Source organism: Lathamus discolor, chromosome 3, assembly GCF_037157495.1.
Source record: "Lathamus discolor isolate bLatDis1 chromosome 3, bLatDis1.hap1, whole genome shotgun sequence".
Classification (NCBI taxonomy): domain Eukaryota; kingdom Metazoa; phylum Chordata; class Aves; order Psittaciformes; family Psittacidae; genus Lathamus; species Lathamus discolor.
The window spans coordinates 116,333,246-116,354,873 of NC_088886.1; the positions used below are offsets into that span (position 1 = coordinate 116,333,246).

At 36.6% G+C, this 21,628-nt stretch overlaps 1 protein-coding gene across 1 annotated transcript in view; it reads left to right on the plus strand.

Annotated features, from left to right (window-relative positions):
* The window catches only part of LRP1B (LDL receptor related protein 1B), a 585,099-nt gene that overhangs the window by 226,113 nt on the left and 337,358 nt on the right, over window positions 1–21,628 (plus strand). Inside the window, exon 6 of the mRNA XM_065670655.1 lies at window positions 16,309–16,471. Coding sequence (XP_065526727.1) covers window positions 16,309–16,471 — 163 coding nt within the window. The remainder of the gene's footprint in view (window positions 1–16,308; window positions 16,472–21,628) is intronic.

The following is a 21,628-nucleotide window of genomic DNA, read 5'->3' on the forward strand; positions in this document are numbered from 1 at the left end:
ACCCTGGCTGATATTGTATTGCTGTTCTTGCATTTCGGGGAAGACTGAACAAATGATTTATCTGGGATAGTGACCTTTCTTATTTTGTCCAAAGCTGGCTTTGGGTTCTTTTGGGGTTGTTTCTTTTTTGGTTTTTTTTTTTTTGTTTGTTTGTTTGTTTCTTTTTGTTTGTTTTTTTTTTTAAATTTATTATGCCAGTATCTCATTCTTAAGTGCTCTAGACAGAGCCACCATTAAATACACAAAACTAGGGTATTTTTTCTCAGCAATTTCATGTTTATTCAGCTTGAATTTCCCACATGCTTTTATTGCTTAGTCACTCAGTCTCTCAAGGTCCTGCAGTTCCTCTTTACTATTTCGAGTGTTGTTACCCAGCTTCCATGATTAATCTTTCATTGGCATCAGCTCAAAATTCTATTCTTAGCAAAGCTGGCTTGTTATTTTCCTTTTTAGATACTTTTCAGTATATAAATATATATATATTCAGTAGTAATACCTGTACTCAGACTGAGGACAGAAAGTAAAATATCTTCTATCAATGGCATTTCTTAGCGCAAATTTTTGATTGTTGTGTTGTTCCCTGCTCCACCCCTCCCTTCCTTTGAACTCCTAGGCCATGCCTGGGACAATCTCCTGAATGCTGTCTCTGCAAAGACTACATCTCTTCATGTCCTTATTCTCAGTGCTACATTGTCACACACCCTTTTTACCAATTTCCCAGCTGCCTAGCTGACCATTTTTGGACTTCTATCGTAATTAGCTTCATTTTTGTCCAAACAGTGGGGTATGACTGTATCATTTGTGCCTTCTTTACATCCCAACCCCTCCTCGATAGAAAGGCTCTTCACCATGGAGGAAATCCGAGAGCAAGCAAGCCATCTCCCACAGCAGCAGCAGGATTTTGTAAATAAAATATGAACACTTTGTCATAGTGTCAGTAACCATGTAAATTTATCTTTATCAGGCATTATTCTAGGGGACTGTGCCTCTCTGTCAAACTGAAGTATTATTCTGCTTGTAAAGCAGTAACATTTGTATTTTTAACAAGGTTTTGAAGATAGAATAAAATAACTGAGGGGACTATAAAGATCTAAGTTATAGATACTTAGGTTGCCACAAATATAAAAGGCACAATTTTGTAGTGAATATTTTAAAAATGCATTTGTATCCCCAGATATAAGAATAATGAAATATCAGTAAAACCAAACCAAACCCCCAAAAATACCAAAATCAAACCCAAACCAAACAACAACAACAACAAACCCTCAGGAAACGCCAAAGCAAAACAAAACAACCCCCCCAAAACAAACAAACAAAGCACAACTAATAATGGATATTTTATTGGACTAGACATCCACATGCACCATGTTGGATTCATTTTTGTTTTCACTTGATATCCACTGGAATTGTTCTTTGTGATATGATTTTCACAAAGACTGAACTTGCTCTGCTTCTTTAAAGCCACTGTGGATTTCAATAATGGGCAGATGTTCAGGGACACACAGACATAGTGCCACCTTCTCGAAGATCAGCGAAGACACTCCCCTGTTCCTCTGACTGCAGTAGTGTTTAAGTAGTTTTTTTTCCTGTCTGCTGAACCCAGGAAGGCCTTTTTTTTTTTTTAGCATGCTGCGAATGAAACAAGAACAGAATCATGTTGTCTTTTACAACCCAAATGTCTACCCTTTTCTGATCCAATGCAGGACCTAAGTAACTGTCTATAACAGTTGTTAAAAGCCCTCTGCTGTTTCTGCTTTCAGAATCTTGAGATGTCCTCAGCATGCACATAACCTTGTTTTCTGCCTTTCTTTTAAGAAAGATGTGTATAGGATATATATGAGACATATAGTTATAACCTGCCCATTTCAATAAAATTGGTTACTGAACTTGGGGCTTCAGGTACACACTCTTAGAAACTATACAGTGGCAATAGAACATCTGATTATATTGTGGTATTAGATATCTTCAACTAATTATATATGTGTCAGCTGCTTTAATTTTCTACTGGTACTTTATTACTTCATTTATAAATTTCACATTTTTCATGATATTGCTGTGTTTTTCTTCTTAAGCAGAGATATTTATTTGTAAATTCATGTCACATAGAATGATAATCATGTTTGCATCAATTAGACTAATTGAGAGCAAATTTGCCACATACATGAAGATACTAACTTATTAATGCAAATACTTTATTCAGACTTCATAAAAAAACCAACCTTGAAGTCACCAAAAGTCAACTGAAAAAGAAAAACAAACCTCCGCCTGCTATAATTTTTGGGGGAAACAGCAGGAAGAAAAAATATCTTCTTACATGTCTTGTGCAGTGAAAAGAGTATGAGAATAAAACCACAAGCATTGTGAGTTGTGGGCTATCTGGCAGCCCCTACTAGTTACTGTGGTTTGTAACTCACATTTAGATTTAATGCTTTGTAGTCCTACATGGAAAAGGGTAAATAAAGATCACGTGTTTCATAAATTAGTAAGAAATTGCATTAATCCACGTAAATCTGAAATCAGAAGCTACATATCTGATAAAATAGAAAACAGTTGCAGCATCTTTATCACTGCTTTTTAAGAAATTATAGGCTAGTCTGCTTTCTGTACTCACTGTAGCCTGGGTATTTTTGTGCTGTGCTATAGTCTGACAGACATGCCGAAGAATTTGCACACATCAGAATAAGATAAAGGGCTCACTCTTTACTCATGCTTTATCAGCAGCTCTTGCAGAAAGAGGAATTGCATGTTTGCAAAAGTTGATAAAACTGTGATTATTATTTACACTGCCGTGGGCATGACGAATGAAAACAGCCATCTGATTTGGGGGTTTAATATAAGATTGATTTTTTTTCAGTTTTTAAGTATTTTGAATGACAGAAGCAATGACTAGCTCAAAAAAGTACTATCTCCAGTTCACAGAAATATTTTTGTCTTCTCAATCCACAAAATTTACATTGTGTATTTCTACTTTGAATCCAGTTAATTTGATTTTAAACTTTCTTTTGACTTCAGCTTCAGAGTAGAACTTGAAATGCTGAGAACCTTATGGATAATGTCTGCATCAGTAAATAATGAGAATAATTAGAACAAATCCTATCCTTTTCACTATTTGTCAGTTAGGTTGAATAAAATAAAAGCTTGGGTTTGGTTTAAAATTTTAATGGTTTTAGTGAAGCACTTATTCTGAAATTGAAAAAATACATGTAACAAATCTTTTAAGTGGAGTAAATCACCTTTGCGAAAGTCAGTCTTAAGCTATATAAATTTCTTATTTTTAGGGGAAAAAAAAGGCATTTTTAGGGCAAGTAATTAAATGAGAAGGACAAAATGTGCAGAAGGGTTGGTCTGTTTTCGCAAAGCAAAGCTGAAGCCCAGCATTTTATCAACATGTCACAAAGCAGCTGCAGTTTGATGAGTTGGGTTAGGCATTCACCATGAAAGTTCTCAAGCTGATGCTAAAGTTTGGGTAGTCTTTGCATGTGTAATTGCGTAAAATCTCTGTCACGCTCTATAAGCAAAAATAATGAGCTGATTGAGGAGTGTGGGGATATACCTGCCACAATTTGCAGTTTCAGAGACTCTTGCTCTTTTTGGCATTTTTGGATTTGCTTTATATCATTTTACTTAAGTATATCATTCCATTTTTTAATATCATAGAATCATAATTCACAGAATGATTCAGGTTGGAAGGGACCTTAGAGATCATTTAGTTCCAACCCCCTGCCACAGCTGGGGACACCTTCCACTAGACCAGGTTGCTCAAAGCCCTGTCCATCCTGGCCTCAAACACTTCTAGAGATGGGGCATCCACAATTTCTTGGGGCAGCCTGTTCCAGTGCCTCACCACCCTCACCATATAACATGCGGGAATATTTTTATATTTATATATAAGCAGATAAGTATAATGTGTTTAAAAAGACCAGTGCTGTTTCTCTTCCAGTTATGAATACACTGAAATTAAGTATTTTCGGTTTAAGACTTTTTGGAGGATTCATTGAGTCTGTTCAACTAGTTGCAAGATTCAGATTTGTTTTGAATAGTCATAACCATTGCATTAGCTTCAGAAATTAACCCATTGAAAAAAGGCAACTCAAGTAAGATGTAGTGGGAAAACATATTAACAGTCTCTGAATGCACTGTAGTCATCCTCAATGTCTTCCAAAATAATTGGTTACATTTTGAGCTTTTCACTGTTTTTCCTTTTGCAAACATACTTGGATGGACAATTATTCTTTCATAAAGTAGACTGAGAAAAAAACATATTTGAGGATAGTTGTTCTGACAAGAATTTAGCCATCATGAATTTTCAAATTGTTTGGAGAGCCTTGTGAAAGGCAGAGCTAGCTGCTGGATGGATGGATGGATGCTAGGTATGGTGAAGGCAGAGCAAGGGCAGCTCCTGGCGCTGTGCTCCTGCTCTGCTCTTGAGCACAGAGAACATTAACACCATGTATTTTGCTGTGGGATCACCCATTGCAGAAGTAATTTAACATTAGGGTAGGCAAAAAAAATATATTACTACAAGGAAGACAAGAGCATACCTTGCAGAGGGGACCTGGAGAAGAGATGCAATGCATATTCATGTCTTCCCTCTGTATTTCTTTGCAGATGTTGGGAGAAACTCTTTTTAATGTTTATGTGAAAGGAGGAGTGATTTAGGAAGAAAGGCAATATGCTGGTAGTCAGGAGACCACTGTTTTTCCCTGAGACTTACTTACCCAGTGACATTTAACAAGTAATCTTGTCTTTTTGCCTCTAAATGTAAAATGAGAATAACAGTATTTCCAGATGGCATAGGGATACTGTGAGGTTTAACAACTGAAATGCTAAAATGATAGGGGATGCAAAAGGTAGGAGTGGTTAGCACAAAGTACACAAGCCTTTTGTGGCTGAGGAGAGGTGGGATTATGCTCTTATGTGTTTCTAAAGTGGCTAGTTTTGGGAAGGGTTGGAAGCTTTCTGAAAGAAAAGTTCAAGTTCTGCAAATATAAGAGCACTGCGTTTGAGCCATACTTCTGGAAGCAATAGCTATGTGAGTGTTTCATGAGATTTTTAATGGGATCCATGGTGGTGTATCATTTTAAGTTAATGCTTAGGTAGACCAACACTTGGATCCCACCACTATAGTGATAGGATCAAACAAACAAAAAAACTGATGTCTGGTTGAAAATGGATAGAAAACTAGTGAATGCATAACTAAACCCATGAGTTATTTCTTGCATTACTGAAATAAGTTAGGAAGAAAAGTAATCATTTTTCTTTTTTTTTCTTTTTTTTTTCTTTTTTTCTTTTTTTTTTTTTTTTTTTCTTTTAGCTCATTAACAATGCCTGTATTTTAAGTCTGGGCAGTTGTCTGCATGTTGGTCAGGCCATGTATAATTAATAACAGTCTTCTCAAAAATTACTATTTTGATATTGAAAAGATGCAGTAAATGGATAAAAAAAAGGACAGATGGGAAGAAAGGGAGGATGAGGCAATGATTACATGTGCGTGCATTTGTTACAGTCAGTTGGCATGAAGGGTTTTGTTTATTTTGCTCAAACTAAAATCTGAGGGCAGGCAACATTACTGGGTGCTCTACAGTGGATTGGAGTGTTTTGAAGAAGTACAAGCATGCTGATGGCATCAGGCGATACCTCCGTTAGAGGAAGGGAAAAAATTCTTTAATATATGAAGCAATTATTCTTTTTCTTTCCTTAGCAACCCTAAAAAAAGATGCTATCTCATCTAGGGAGGTACATGACATGTTGTTTCAGAGACATTATGAGGTATATATTTGCTAACTGCAGGTTATATTTTTTTATAATTGAAGGTTTTTATTTTATTTTCTAGTATTCTATAAGTCATAATTCTGAATCTGGATTTAAATTGGACTCTATGCAGATTTTAATATATTTTAAACTAATTATGTAATAAAATTATTTTAGCTTTTTTTTTTTTTTTTAAGTGTAATGTCTTCTCGTTCTCCCCTAATATGTTTGAGATGAAGAGAAAAACTTTTTTGCCCAATATGAATATATCTATGTATCTGAATCAAATACTCTATGGTCAGTATTAACATATGATTAAAATTGAATATAATAGTGCCCTTTGAGGAAAAGAAACAGATTGATTTATAGCACTGTCATGTCATGTAGTGCATATTCCTATTGTCTAGACCATATATTGCTAATAGCAACTGTATTGACCTGAAAATTAAATTGCCCTACCAATTTATAATCTACCATTTACCTGCAAGAAACTGCAGCATGCTGCAGATCCTGTGAACCTGTGTTGTCTGACAAATGTTACCTTCTATCAGAAATGTGCAATATTATTTTCCTTTGTTCCTTAACCCTTTCTTTAAGAGCTGGCAAAGATAACTACTTCAACATTATTCCCTCAAAAGCATTCCTTTAAGCACCATTGCCTGTCTCTGGTATTAAAATGTTCTGGAAGTTATCATCTTCATAGAATCATAGAATGGTTTGGGTTGGAAGGGACCTTAAAGATCATTCAGTTCCAGCCCCCTTGTCATTGGAGAGGTGCTCCAGCCCTCTGCTCCAGCCCTCTAATCACCTTCATGGCCTCCTCTGGACTCACTCAAGCAGGTCCACGTCCCTCTTGTGTTGCGCCCCCCCACCCCCCACCCCCCCACCCCGAGCTGAACTCAGTGCTGCAGGTGGGGGTCTCACCAGAGCAGAGGTGCAGAATTACCTCCCTTGGTCTGCTGAACACGCTCCTTTTATTGCAGCCCAGGATGCAGTTGCTTTCTGGGCTGTGAGTGCACCCTGCTGGCTCATGTTCAGTTTCTTATCAAGCAACACCCCCAAGTCCTCCACAGGGCTGCTCTCAATCCAATCTATGTCCTGCCTGTAGCTGTGCTTGGGATTGCCCCAACCCAGGTGCAGGACCTTGTACTTGGCCTTGTCGAACTTTATGGGGTTGGCACTGGCCCACCTCTCAAGTATGCCTCTGGATGGCATCCCTTCCCACATGCTGACCACACCACACAGCTTGGTGATGGTGGCAAACTTGCTGAGGGTGCACTCAATCCCACTGTTTCACTGACAAAGATGTTGAACAGGATCCGTCCCAATATCAGCCACTCATTTTCCTTAAATATTTTGTACTGCAAAAATAACTCCATATTTTATTGACATATCTATAAAATTGCAATAATCTACTGCTTGGCATCTCCCGTATGAAGACAGGCTGAGAAAGTTGGGGCTGTTCAGCCTGGAGAAGAGAAGGCTGCATGGGGACCTCATAACAGCCTTCCAGTATCTGAAGGGGGCCTATATGGATGCTGGGGAGGGACTCTTCAATAGGGACTGTAATGACAGGACAAGGGGTAACGGGTTAAAACTTCAACAGGGGAAGTTTAGACTGGATATAAGGAAGAAGTTCTTTACTGTGAGGGTGGTGAGGCACTGGAACGGGTTGCCCAAAGAAGTTGGGAATACTCCATCCCTGCCAGTATTTAAGACCAGGTTGGATGGAGTCTTGGGCGATATGGTTTAGTGTGGGGTGTCCCTGCCTGTGGCAGAGGGGGTTGGAACTAGATGATCTTAAGGTCCTTTCCAAACTTAACTATTCTATGATTCTATAGGCAAATGTTTAAGTGACCATATTTTTGTGTGACGATAGTTTATGACTTTCATAATACGTGCATCAGGCAGTCCTAGGAAAGTGGAAGGTTGTATGCTTTTGCCTTTGGAAGGTGGTTAAACGAGGCAAGTAGTACAGCCTAATTCAGCCACATCATTTTCCCCACAGCAGTTCTTTTAGTTCACATGCTTGCTGGGATGCCTATTGTCGCTGAATTATGCTTTAATTTTAACAGTGGATTACTTAGCTGCTTTGAAGTAAATAACTGGGTTTGATTTACAGTCTCAGCAGATTTATAAGAAGCTTTTGACTGTGTAGTTAAAAAAGAAAAAAAAAAAAAAAGAGAGACTGTTACAGCTATGTACCTCTATAAATCTGTCTTTATTGTTCAGCATGTATGCAGGCTACTGGGACCCCATTACAAGTTTACAGTTGCTGGGCAATGTGTTTCAAACTCAGTAATGCAGAAATTAGAAACGATATGGTTTTCAACTCTTCTTGCTTGTTTCTGACATGAGACTGATGTAAGAAATTTTGCTTCTTGTAAAAATGTTGATACTCAGGATTAAAAGATAGGGCCATTCATAAGGCCCTTATTTTATTGTTCCAGTGTTTTTTCCTTACTTGTTTAATCTGTTGGCATCACAGCCAAATACGTGACTGAAGACCCAACAATAGAAAATTTCACTCCTTTTAGTCATTCCAGAACTTGATGAATTGTGTGGTAGATCATTCTATAACATGAGTAGAATTACAAATATGCTAGAGAATTCAGAACCAGGTTTTGCTACCCTGGTTTGAAATTCCTGGCAAGGGCATAGGCCCAAGAATACCTGGGGTCCACCATCATCACAATTCTTCAGAATACTCTGTAAACCAAGGGATTTGTTAGACGAGGAAGATGCCCTTTCTTGTTCTTACTGTTCTGTAGATCCCAGGGCTCCCAATGTGAGGAATAAGCTTTATCATTAAACCTACATTTCTCTCTCAGTACCTGCTCAGTGTTCAACCTCAGTCAATATACCAGAGCTTGTCTATCTTAATAAAACTTTGTTGCCTGATTTACATCTGTAGTAGCATGCCTCATAGCAGCCTAAGGAACTAAGCTATAAAAACTTGAAAATAGCTTTTGTAGAAATAGAAGTGTGCAACAGGACTATTGCATGGGAAGGTGTAGGTAGAACAGGGCCACCAGGTGGGCTAAAATGGCATTTTGAGCTAAGCAGCAGACATGCACAGCGACCTGCTGAACTGCTTAATATGCTCCAGAACTGGCTTCTATTGACCATATCTTATCATTAGTGCCCAGATAATAATTCATAGATGTGAGGATTGACAGGGATTTTGTATGCTGAAGTGTCATAGTCTTCATGGACTCATTTGAATTGTATGGAAATGCTAACTTTAACTCCTAAATTGTGGGAAGTTTCAGGTGTTTGATCTTCTCTTCTTGACAAATGGCTGCATCTGTTAGGATAAAAGTCTAATTCTAAATAGAGAGAGAAATTCCCATATAGAATAAATGCCTAAATGTGGTGTTCTCTTCTGTGCCTACTTGGAGGCTGAATGTTTGAATCTCTGAGTGACTGGACAGACTGCATCTCTGAGAGACTAGGTGTCTTTATGAGCTATCAGGATACTTTCATTAAGCACTCATAATATTTAGATTAAGCATGTATTTTTGAAAACTCTTCAGCTTGGGGAAACTGCTATTGTCTGAATGTTCATTCACATTTATAGATTTTTAAAGCGGTATCTTCTAATATCCTGTAGGGTTGGAAGAATAAAAATTGTATTTTCAAAACTAACTCAGTGTATTGAAATTTAAATTATGTTACTCAGAGTAAAAGCTCTTTTTTTTTTGAGAAACTTGAAGTCTGGGTGCTTTAAAGTGCTTATTTAAATTTAGTATGATTTAGGTTTTACATTATAATCTTTACAAAGAGTATCTAAGAAGGCTGATTTAATTCAAAGGAATTAGATATTTGAGGATGAGTCATTTGAAAAAGATAGATGGATATTTTTCATTTGATTTTTCACTTTTAAACATATGCAATAATCAGTCAGAGCATGGCTGTTGAAAGTTTGGACATTAGTGTGCCTAACTTATTGAATGGCGACATTTTTAATAAAGATCATACTTTGTAAATGGCATTGCAGATATAACTATCTCAAATTGCTGTCAGTAGAAGGGGCACAGAAAAATCCATGCAAGCTTAACTTCCCTAAGTCATGGTGTCAGTATAAGGTTGTCTGGGATACTAATTAGGAACATTATTCTCAGAATAGAGGCACAGCAAAGCCAGTGCTTCTGCAAGATTTCACAGCCTGTCATTTAGGCATGTTTTAACTAATGTTTACCTGATCTCACCATTACTGGCTATTTTAGAAAAAGAAAGGTTTGCTGATCTTTGTCTTGTTATTCAAAACTTGCCTTTTCACTCAGGTGGAGGCAAAATGCTTATCTCCAGCTTGCTTGCTATTGTTCTTTGGAATAAAATTTGTTCCTTTATAAATATATAATTTTAGATAGAATTTTTAAAAAATAGTAAATTAAACTAAGCAGCTCTGGCCATGCCTGGCACTTTTATCATTTGTCTACCTTACACAGTTTCCAAAGCCTGTCCTGCTAAAATCTCAGTTTTCAATCAAACAATTAAAGCAGCTTTCTAGCTGTGGAGAAGTAAAAAGCATATACATGGGGTAAAAAAACCACCCTGAAGACTGAGAAACCAGGGAAAGTTAAAATATGTGTCAAATATGTTGTCCATTTTTACTTATTTTTTTATGTGATCAAATTTTTCATGGGTTTGGCTTCCAGATTAGGTGTGTTGTTTTGGGATTTTTTACCTTTGTTTCTGTCTGGTTTGACTTGGCAGGAAGCAGGAGACACTTCCTTAGTCAAACTACAGTGAAGCAAACTCTTACTCCACACTGGTTTATGAAAGCAAGTCCCAGAGGCAGACATTTACTGATATAGTGGGTTGTAGAGTAAGTGGGTGTGGACATGCCTAGGTGATCTGCAGATCTGTTGGCCTGGCCTTTGGGGGACAGGGGACCAGAAGGTGACTCTTCCTGGCACAAGGCACTTAAGCACTTCCGCCCTTCCACTCCTACACTGCACTTCCATTGGGGACTATACTGACATCTTCCATGTGTTGGGATGCTCATTACAGAAATGTTAAGCTCCTGAAAGTTTTATTACAATGATCCTCTCTTGTTTCTCCAAAACATTTATTCCCCTAGCATATGGCAAACCATCCAAACAACTGTTGCACAATCCTCAAAGCCACCGTGCTTGTATAAAAGAATCAGTTAAACAAGTGACTCTTAGCCGACCTGACTATCTGTGACAAAACTGAGCTGCTCTTTGTGAGGTGGAAAGTTTTCTGTAAAATAAACACTTGATGTTTTGGTGCAGCCAGAGAGACACATTCTTCCCTCCCACAACCATGGTTTCAAGGCTGCATTCATGGGGAATCAGTGTACTTGCCCACATGTGCTCTTTTATTGAAGATACAACCAGTGTTTTTTAAAGCCACTTCCTCTTTCATCTTCCTCAAGCAAGCCCAGAATACAGCATGAAATTCCTATCTGGAAGTTTGGAAGTTACATTAATTCAGAAAGTACGAATATGGGTTAGTACCCTTTTTTTTTTTAGTTTTTTTTTTTTTTTTTTTTTTTTTTTAGTTTTTTAGGTAAATCAAAATAGTTCTTCCTTTAAGATCAACTTTTGCAAAAGCAAAAAAATCACTTTGCAATTAAAAAACCCCAAAAACCCCACTTTTTTTTTAAGAATTTTCAAATATATATATTTGGGAAACGCAATAGGTACTGTTCTCTCTCTATGTATATATATATACACACATACAGAGTGCATATATACACACATGCACACACATATAGTGGCCCAAAACCATGCTCAAAGTGAAAGAATGAATCATGATTCTAATTTCCTGTAGTAAATGTCAATGAAATTGTCTCACCTTGAGTCTTGAGCAGATTTCCAAGTTCCTTTAGGCGGTCCTCACTGCAGTCATGTTCAGAGCAAGGAAAATTTTGAGTATGTAAGGCAGTAGAAGCGAAGTTTTTCCCTTAAAATGGAGAGAAGTTGTCTATATTTTTCATTATTAACCAGAAGCATAAGGAGAGTGCAATGAAGATTTTTAATTTTAATTATGTTTCATCCAAAACCATTACCCAGTTTACGCAGAAGTTTCTAAAAGAAGATTCTGACTCCTGTGAAGTTCCACTGAGTAGTTTGCTTAGGTAATTTCTCAGAGAAAAAAAAAGGATTGCTTTTACTGAAGTGTATAAATGGAGAAAACTTACTAATTTTTCTATTCCTAGGGTTTCTTCAACATCTTTAAAATGAAATCTGTTAACATAATATTAATTTTAGGAGGCACTATGTGTGATGAATCCTTGGTTACAACAGTAGTATAAATGCAAGAATATGGTGCAGCTTTTCCCTCTCTTCTGTTAACTGAAGTCTTCTTGTGCAAGTCTTGATTTGAAGAAATAAATGTAGTAATGCATACCATGCAAGATATATGTTTGGAAATTAAAGTGAAAGAAGACAGACACTCAATGTGTCTGTTATTTTCATAAAGTATAGTTTGGCCATATGACATATTTCCAGTACCCTTTGAAGATTTAGGCACTCTCATATAAAATTGCTATTTTCTCTAAAGGTATAATAATATTTGTGAGTTTTAAAGATGATAGAAAAAGTATAATACTAGTCATGCTTTTGCTAGCAGCCAGGGTCTATATAATGTCATTAAGTAGAGTACCATTTAGACTATATGATGTCTTAACTATTCTTTATGAAGTCCTTCTGAAATCCTAGTTTTTAGAAAGTAATAAAGGAAGGATGATCACATTTAGCAGAAATGCTCCAAGGAAACTGTTATTTATACAGGAAAAAAACCCTCAAAAATATATACAAGATTGCTCAGAATAAATATGTGTGTTTTCCAGGGGGGATACTTCTTTTAGTAGATCAAAACTGTATAATGAAAAAAAAAAGATAATTACTTTAAAGATGTGAGTGGACTAGACATCTGTACATATCGGGGTTTAATATATGAATCCAGAAATAGGCATGAAATTAATTCAGTAACTTCGTGAGTGTAAGAAGTTATATGTATTTTAAAAGTCCCCAGTGCAGCCCAAATTTTATCTCTATGGTATATAGCACATTCAACTTGTGTGATAGCTGGAGAGCCATTCAAACAGCTTAATGTATAGCTGCTAGCAAAACCATAGAGATTAAAAGTCTGATTCATAAAAACTGTTATCGGCTGGCTAAGTGGATTTTTCATGTATAATATAATTTTATGGGGGAGTGGACTTGAACAATTCTTTATAAACTTCTCTTGTGAGAAACTGGATGTGTGCAATTCACTGCAGAGTGCATGATACAAAGAAGTCAAAACCCAAGCCAGATCAGTGGCATCTGCAGTACACAACGTGTTTGTAACTGTTAAATGCATAAGCATTGAATGTGTAGGTTAATTACTAGATCACAGTGATGTATTGCCCCAGAAGGCCTATTTTTATTCTTCATGTAGTGGGAGATCTCTGTTTCAGGCAGCAGACTTGTGAAGAAAATGTGAATTAATGCATCACTTTTTCTGAAACTCTAAGTCTTTAAGCATAGCATGCTGTTTAAGGAAACAGCTTTATAACGAATAGAGTTATAATGAGCCTAAGTCTCTGTAACAGCCTGCACGGTTGGTACCTCCATGCCCTTCCCAAAGGCAATCTCCTGGGGAGGGGAAATAGGGTAAATAGGTGTTAAGAGCCACCAATGCCTTCTGAAGCCTTAGACACATATATTATGGTGTGAAATTCCTTCTCTCTGTGAAATGTCTCTCTTTCCCGGGCTTGATAAGCAACCTCACTTTTGACTTATTGATGCAAATAGTTATCCCTAGTATGACCTTCATTTAATAACCATTGTTTTCCATATAAAAAACCTGCTTAGTGCCATTTCTTGTGTTACGTTAACAAATAAATAAGGGAAGAATAGAGCCAGCATTTTATAAAAGCAAATACTTTTATGTTAACAGATCTAATAATCTGTGTGTGACATACCTTTCATGTATATATCACAATTATGTAGAAATAGGTACTTTCCCTCATATTAAGAAGGCAACAGTACCCTCCTCCAGTTGCCTACTGCTGCAGCTTTCTCCTTTTCATCCATTTCCCGATGTGTAGCAGTCTCCCAGATCTCTTATTGCAGGAATTTATTTACAACTAGCAAATATCCCTACAAATATTCATCCCTACAAATACTTAAAATTTAATCCCTCATCCCAATTTATAAATAATATTTTCAGAAATGCTTCTATTACATGAAAGCCTATCTTCAATTTTCAAAAGTCTCATTGAATCAGTGAGCCATAAACCTTTAATTCCATTAATCAAACTCCCGAAAATGGACAAGCAGACACATTGAAAATGCTTAGACTATTACTGATTTCTAGTGGGTCAGAGATTTTTTTCTTGTGTTTTTTAGAGCATACCCTATATTTTATTTGAACAAGGAAAAAACCCCCACACTTTTCCTTCCTATTGTCTAAAATGTATTAGTGCTCACATTGTTTCATAGTGCACCTGACATTGGCCTCCTCTGGAGGTTGGATACTGGACTAAATGGAGCATTTCTTTATTCTGGCTCAGCATATCTTTGTAATAGGACTATCAAAAGGGAAGAGTCATAATATTCGCTTTGAATTAAAAGGAAAATGGATAGCGCAAGGGGAGAAATCTGATCTAGAAGAGACAGCAGTGAACTGTGTAATGGGACAGCTGAGATGGAATACAGCCACTATTCCTGGTATTTTATTGAGTAAATCTTGTTTATGCTACCTGTACTTTGAAGGACAATGCATGAGTCTCCATGTCTGTGTTAAATATTAGCAAATGCATGACTCATAAGCACTCGGTTATTGTCAAAAACTTGATGACTACAATATTTTTCTGACTCAAGTTTGCTTTACATTCTCCAGTGCAGTATGTATGTGCTCATAGCAACAGCTGGAGTGCAGAAAAACAGCCTAAAAATTAGACTATAAAACTTAAACAGGGTAAGTTTAGATTGGATATAAGGAAGAAATTCTTTACTGTAGGGGTGGTGAGGCACTGGAACGGGTTGCCCAGGGAAGTTGTGAATGCTCCATCTCTGTCGGTGTTCAAGGCCAGGTTGTACAGAGCCTTGGATGACACAGTTTAGTGTGAGGTGTCCCTGCCCATGGCAGGGGGTTTGGAACTAGATGATCTTTAGGTCCTTTCCAATCCTAACTATTCTGTGATCCTATGATTCTATGGTATAAATGAAGAAAATTGAAATTAACAAAAAAACCCAAAAAAACAAAACAAAACAAAACACAAAACCAACACACACAAAAAAACCCAAACAAAACCTACTATGTGAAATTATATTTTGTCACATCTGGCTTCTCTCATCATGAAACAGTTGCAACTTATGTTGGCAGTATTTTGAAACTATTGTAATATAGTAAATATATATATTTTTTTTTTAACTCACTAATATTTAACATTGAAAACATTTAACAGAAATATTGTTATAGTTGTTTGTTATATTGCTATGTTGTTAAGGTATTTGAGTTTTTCTTCATTTAAGATTAACTAATACTGTCTAAAAGGCTAACAGGTATTAATAGAGTGCTGTCGACAAGAATAGAAAGTAAAGAAATCTTATTTATGTTGATGATGTTATGTTCTTTGCGCTTCTTTATATGTTGCTTACTGTAACAATAAGGCTATCTTTGGGCAGGTAGCTTGACTTGCAAGGAAGATGCAGGGTTTAGAAGACATTTATGAAAAGTGGTTCTAGGATCCCACAAGAAAAATAGCTGACTGGTTTAAAACGTCTGTGTTAGGTAGTTGTGAAGCTGCCAAAGCATCTCAAGAAGGGAAGGAGATCTCCCAGCATCATTAAGAAATGTCTTTATACATGTATCACGCAGACAGTTACTTTAAGGTTACTCACTGTGGCAGATGAATCAGAAGTCTGGCAGCATTGAGATTTCTCAGAACTACAAAAAAAAAAAAAACCCAATGGTCATTTAAATGAGAATGAACACTTGCACATGCGTGTAGCTATTACATGCAACGGTCTTAGACATGCCTATCTACCCACAGCTTTTTTAGATTTTCTCTGAAGTATTGCCTATCTGGTTTTAGTCCCCTTTAATCACAACAAATAACTTTTATAAGCTTTATTGGTGTAGCATCCCCATGGTTAACAGACATCCCTAAACACTAACTTCAAAACCTGAGTGGCTTCAGAGGGTACCTTCCCACCACAGTCTGCTACCAGCAGCGTCGCCTACCCCTGTTTCACAGATCCACCATCATTCAGTGATGTTGCTTCTGAATATGCCAAAAAAAAATTCACCATGACAAATTTTAAAATATTTAAGAGAACTACAGACAAATCTGTATCTTTCATGCCCTTGAACCTGCAATCAGACTTTTGTACTTTCAAAGGAAAAATTCTCTCCAGCCAATATTTGTGTGTTGAGAATTGGATTCCTTGTTGTATACTACATAATACATGTGAAAACAGCATGAACTCTAACCGAGAAGAGCCTCTGCTTGGTGAAGCAGCTAGTAGTTCAGTTATTTGTATTACAATTGCACTACTGAGCTTTATTTTTTTCCTTCCTTTTTTCTGGCAGATGTACAGCAAATAGCAATAGACTGGATTACTGGAAATTTTTACTTTTTGGATCACATCAGTGACAGGATCTTTGTTTGTAACCAGAATGGATCAGTGTGTATAACTCTCATCGAGCTTGACCTGAATAACCCTAAGGCCATAGCTGTTGATCCAGCATCGGGGTAAGATTATTTATCTGCATTAGGATTTATTTTATATGATGTGTGCTTGTCTGTGACTGCATATTGTATATCTGTTTCATTTAGGTGTTTTATAAACTACTTTTTCATTGCTTTATTGAGTTACTTACAAAGTTGCTCTAACCAAACAGTGATGTGTAACGAATCATAGCAAGTAGTTAACTGTATTAATTCCAACATGTTCCTTGCATCTTGTTGAAATGGACTCGAAAATGAAGAAACAGTTTTATCCCTGCTTGTCATAAGAATTTCTTTTACCTCTGTTTTTCTGTAAATTGTATTTCTAGCTAGAATACATAGAAAAGAACTTTTGAGGGGTTTTTTTTGTGCTGTATCCCCTCAGTTGCAGGAATATTGGAAATGTTTTTAACAACTTTAATTACATAAAAAAAAAAAAAAACAACAGAATAATTTTCACTCTGCTTTAGAGGGTCAGCTATAATGGTAAAATTAAACTGTATTTGCTTTTCCTTTTCTATAGATACATTCAGTGTCATCTGGGAGTAAAGCCTTGCCTAAAATACAGGGTACTAAAAGTCTTCCATTCTGTAACAGCTACCAGCTGAGAAAAGTTTTCAAGTGAATGATGAAGCAAAAACATAAGTAAATCGGAATAGTATCAAGTTAATTTAGAAACTAAATTAGGTGAGGATTTTAGAACGAGGATTTTTGAACAAGGATTTTATCTTGGGTTTATTAGGCTGTAAGTGGTTTAGATTGAAATATCTGGTGAATATGTCCTAAACTGCCATAAGCCCCTTCTCAGTAAATACAAAAATATTTACTGTAGAACAGCTTGTCATCCATATGTGGACTTTTGTCACTCTTTATTTAAAGCTTGATTGAATATTAAGATGCATTATCACATGGCTTTAATTCTGACAAGAACAGCTTGCATGTAAAGTTTGCAAAGAAGTTTTATAATGTAGTTCCTGAATATAGCTGTATTTCTGTCTGCAGCAGATGGTGATCTTGACTTGATCTGACTCCAGAGTTGTTTTAACAGAAAAATAAAAATTCATGTACAAATTGATTTTCTGCAAGTTCTGATCTGAAAGAATTTGAAGCTTTCAAATTTGCCATCAGCAGTCCTTTTCTATATGTTTGCTTCTGTATACTTTGATGGATTTACTAGATGAATCCCAGGTTTGGTGTTAACTCATCTTACCTGTCAGGGATGTAAGAATTTTTACCCAACCCTTTGGGTTCTGTGAGGAAGGGTGGAACAGAAGAAGAGAGACTTTTTCCTTCATTTGTTATCTGCTAGCTATAAACCATTCTTATCCGGATAGCTGCCTTTTTCAGTGCCACATGCAAGAGTAATAGTGTCTGTTGTAGCATATATCTAAGCTCTGGCCTGTAGGAAAGACCAAAAGTGATTACCATGTTTCACAATGTGATTCTTCATGTAGCAATACCAATTTATTTCACAATAAAAACACTGGGTGGAAAATTTTCTCAGAATCCATGTTTTGCATTTTGCATTTGCAGCTATTTCTTTACTGGTTTTATTGGCAGTTTCCTTAATTATCTGACATATGTTGTTCTGTTAATTGGCTATCTGACATACATTTTAACTGATAAGCCCCAACTTACATATTCATTTGTGACTGAGTTTTGGTGCAGAATGCAAAAAGATAATCGAAAAGCCTTCTGGCTAATTAAAAATGTTTTGTTACTTTTTTTTCTTTTTTTCTTTCTTTTTACTCTTTCATGCTGATAGTAGAGACCCATTTCTGTGTCAAAATATTAGCATGATACTGCTGTCTTGGTAACTCACTGATTTGAATTCATCGAAAGAATCACAAAAGCATCTGAATGTTTTTTAGATACTAAAAAAATGTTCCAAGTTGAGCAGTAAATGAGTGAGTTGCATACATCTGTGTGTTCAATAGCTTCTTAAGGCAGTCATGTTTATCCAGTGTAAGCATATAATTATAAATCACATTTTGGGTTTTATTTTGGTTTATAAATATGAAGCCCAGGCTGTTCTGGGAGGTTTGCTCTCCTGTAAGAATAACATATTAATGTGTTAAATGTTACTACATTGCGTTTGCTCCTGTAATATGTAGTGCTATCATGGTATGCTTATTGGCCACATCATTCGTCTACAAGCCAATGCTGTACTCACACAGAGAAGACCATTTACTATGCTAAGGAATACAAAGCTTATCCACAAGACTTTATGCCTATGATAAACTTCGTAAAGCAGCAGAAGGTGAAGCCTTCCTATTCTTGCATGTTCACATCTGTGCTGTTACGCATTTAGTTTTTTCATGATCCAGAAATTTTGCATTTATCAATGAAACAACTACAGCACTAGTGGAAAACTTAATTCTGAATGGGTCCCCTCTCTGCGCTCATGAATGTGTTTTGGGTGTGATTAATTTTACATCTCTGTGCCTGCAAGTTTTGTTAGATGTTTAGGGGTGAAGCTTTTATATATTCTTCTATGAGCATACAATGGAACCTGAGCTACTAAGCTTATTTCTTATCATACAATGAATGAAAGAACTTTTGTTATTCTTCTATAACTGAACTTTAAATTGAGAGAAGAAAGATTCTGCTATTCAAAAAGGTCTTGAACAAGCAAGATTGTTATGTTTCTAAGGTAAGTGTGTTACTTTGCCTTAGGATTTCAGCATTTTTGTCAGCCTGAACTGTGTTTCATTTTTTGGTTATTCCAGACTATGTCTAATGGATGCCAAATCCCCCCCACCCCAAACAAGGCACTAATAATTTGCCCAGTTAGAGATTTTGCAGTATTAATACTAATCTAATTTTCTGTTAAGAGTAGCACAGTGCAAGTATCGGACCTATGCTAGGCAGGCTGTCATCAGAGGGAATGGCTGTGTCTGCCCACATCACTGTGAGTCTTCCAGACTCCAGACTCATTGGTGAAAAATGTATTGAAGAAAAAGCTAGAACAAGGCTAGTAGGAAAGAAAGTGGCGATCACAAACAGAGATGGAGAATAAATTGTTTTGCAGTAATATATCATCTATCAAATGCCTTTGGAGTAAGATGTCTGCAGTTCATAGTTTTGATAACTATTAATATAGGGTTTCTTTTCTTCAGTGGTCAAGAAACAGAAGCTATTACTTTTACTGGTCCCTGAAACTGGTGTAAAATTGATGATGGTGCCGATGGCTGTCAACAAATACAATGACCGTGAAACAAATATGAGCTGAGTTAGAACAATTTTATCTCTAGCTGAGGGCTTCAGTCTAGGTCTGCTGTACTCATGAGGAATGACTTTTTATAGGACTCCAGCTAGTCTGGCAATCAACGTGCATATTCATGAGACTTTGATCACCATGTGTATATGATAGGGAAGGTAATACATTTAAAACTCACAAGAGCATGGATAAGATTTAGGTTCTCTCCCAGCTCTGCCACAAACCAGCTAAATGTCTATAGACAAAGCATTTTACTTTCTTTATGTCTCTGCATCCCTTGTATTTACTAGAGAGCATAAAATGCATATTGTTTCAGTTATCTGATATTTGGATGCATACAAGAACATTAGGAATTAATTTTGTAGAATGCACTGCTAACAGTGTACATCTGCATATTTATACTCTAAAAATACATACTTAATTAATTATCTCCAGTGCTCAAGGTAAATTGTTGCCTTCCGCTGCATCACAGTGGCAGTGGAGAATGTATAGTGATATTTTATACAGAAAAATGCATTAGAGGAGGAAGGCACTGCAGTTCCTTCCCAAAAGGAGCACTTGAAATGTTCAGCCCTGATCATACTGCTTTGACATCAATGTGGAGTAATATAAATATCAGAGTGTCTTAATTTCAACTAGGACCCATTTTCTGTTTTCTTTGGGAATGCCAGGAAACAGGGAAAGGCAGGAACTGCAGAGAGGGCTGTTGATTCAGGTGTACTGCTGGTTCCAGAAACGTGAAGCTTGTAACAGTGGCTCAAATACTATTTAGGATGCCGATCATAATTTTCTACTATATTTCATAGGCTTCTGGGAAAAGATGAATTTTAATGAGAGCATTTAATATGTGGAGGGTATTGATCTAGCACCCACTTACAAAACTGTTCCAAACATAAGGAAATGTGTAGAGAAAGTGTGCATAGGGTGCGATTACAAAGAGGATGTGCAGAGAAAAGCTGGCATGTGGGAGGATGCATGGAGCAGTGTAGAGAAGTATTGGGAGCGAGGAAATGGTTTAGGCACCTCCCACATGAATTACTATAAAGACAAGGCGTAATGGAGGAGGAGAAGAGGAGGAGGGAAAGAAGAACTGGAGAGACCAATTAGAGGCTGAAGTCATTGAAATTTGTAACTACTATTTAAAAGGTAGTAGTAACAATGAGGAGAAAAGATGCACTGCTAAAAAGATTTATAAAAGGAGCAAGCTCACACTTTAATACTGCAACAGTGTGTGTCATGTAAATATTTGAATAAATCTTTTAATCGGCTTTTCCTTCTGCTATGTTACAGAAATGAAAAAAACCCACAAGCTCAGCTTATTTCTTTCACACAACATTTGTAAATGCACACAGGAAGAGATTGTGATATGGTAGTTAGAAGAACAGCATCTATTAATGTGTTACGGTATTATGTACCGTTTCCAACAGAATAAAAATAAATAAAATAAAATAAAATAAAATAAAATAAAATAAAATAAAATAAAATAAAATAAAATAGCATTTTAAGTTTCTCATAGCAATCAGTTCATACTTTCCTGACAAGGAATTTTTTTACTGTGACAGTGGCGAGGCACTGGAACAGGCTGCCCAAAGAAGTGGTAAATGCTCTATCTCTGGTAGTGTTCAAGGCCAGGTTGGACAGAGCCTTGGGTGGGATGGTTTAGTGTGAGGTGTCCCTGCCCATGGCAGGGGGGCTGGAACTAGATGATCTTAAGATCCTTTCCAAGCCAAACCATTCTATGATTCTATGATTTCCAACCCTAACGATTGTAAGCATTCTAAGCACAGATTTTTCTGTGGCTAAAATCAAAGCCTCAGTATGAAAATAATAACAATTAAAAATACATCATGATGTTTTTGAAACACAGTAGGGAAATTTGCCTCAGTCTAAAATTTCAGAAAATAGGAGAAAGGCAGGAGTAAGATGATATTTTGAATTGCAGCCTTCTGCATAAGGACAGA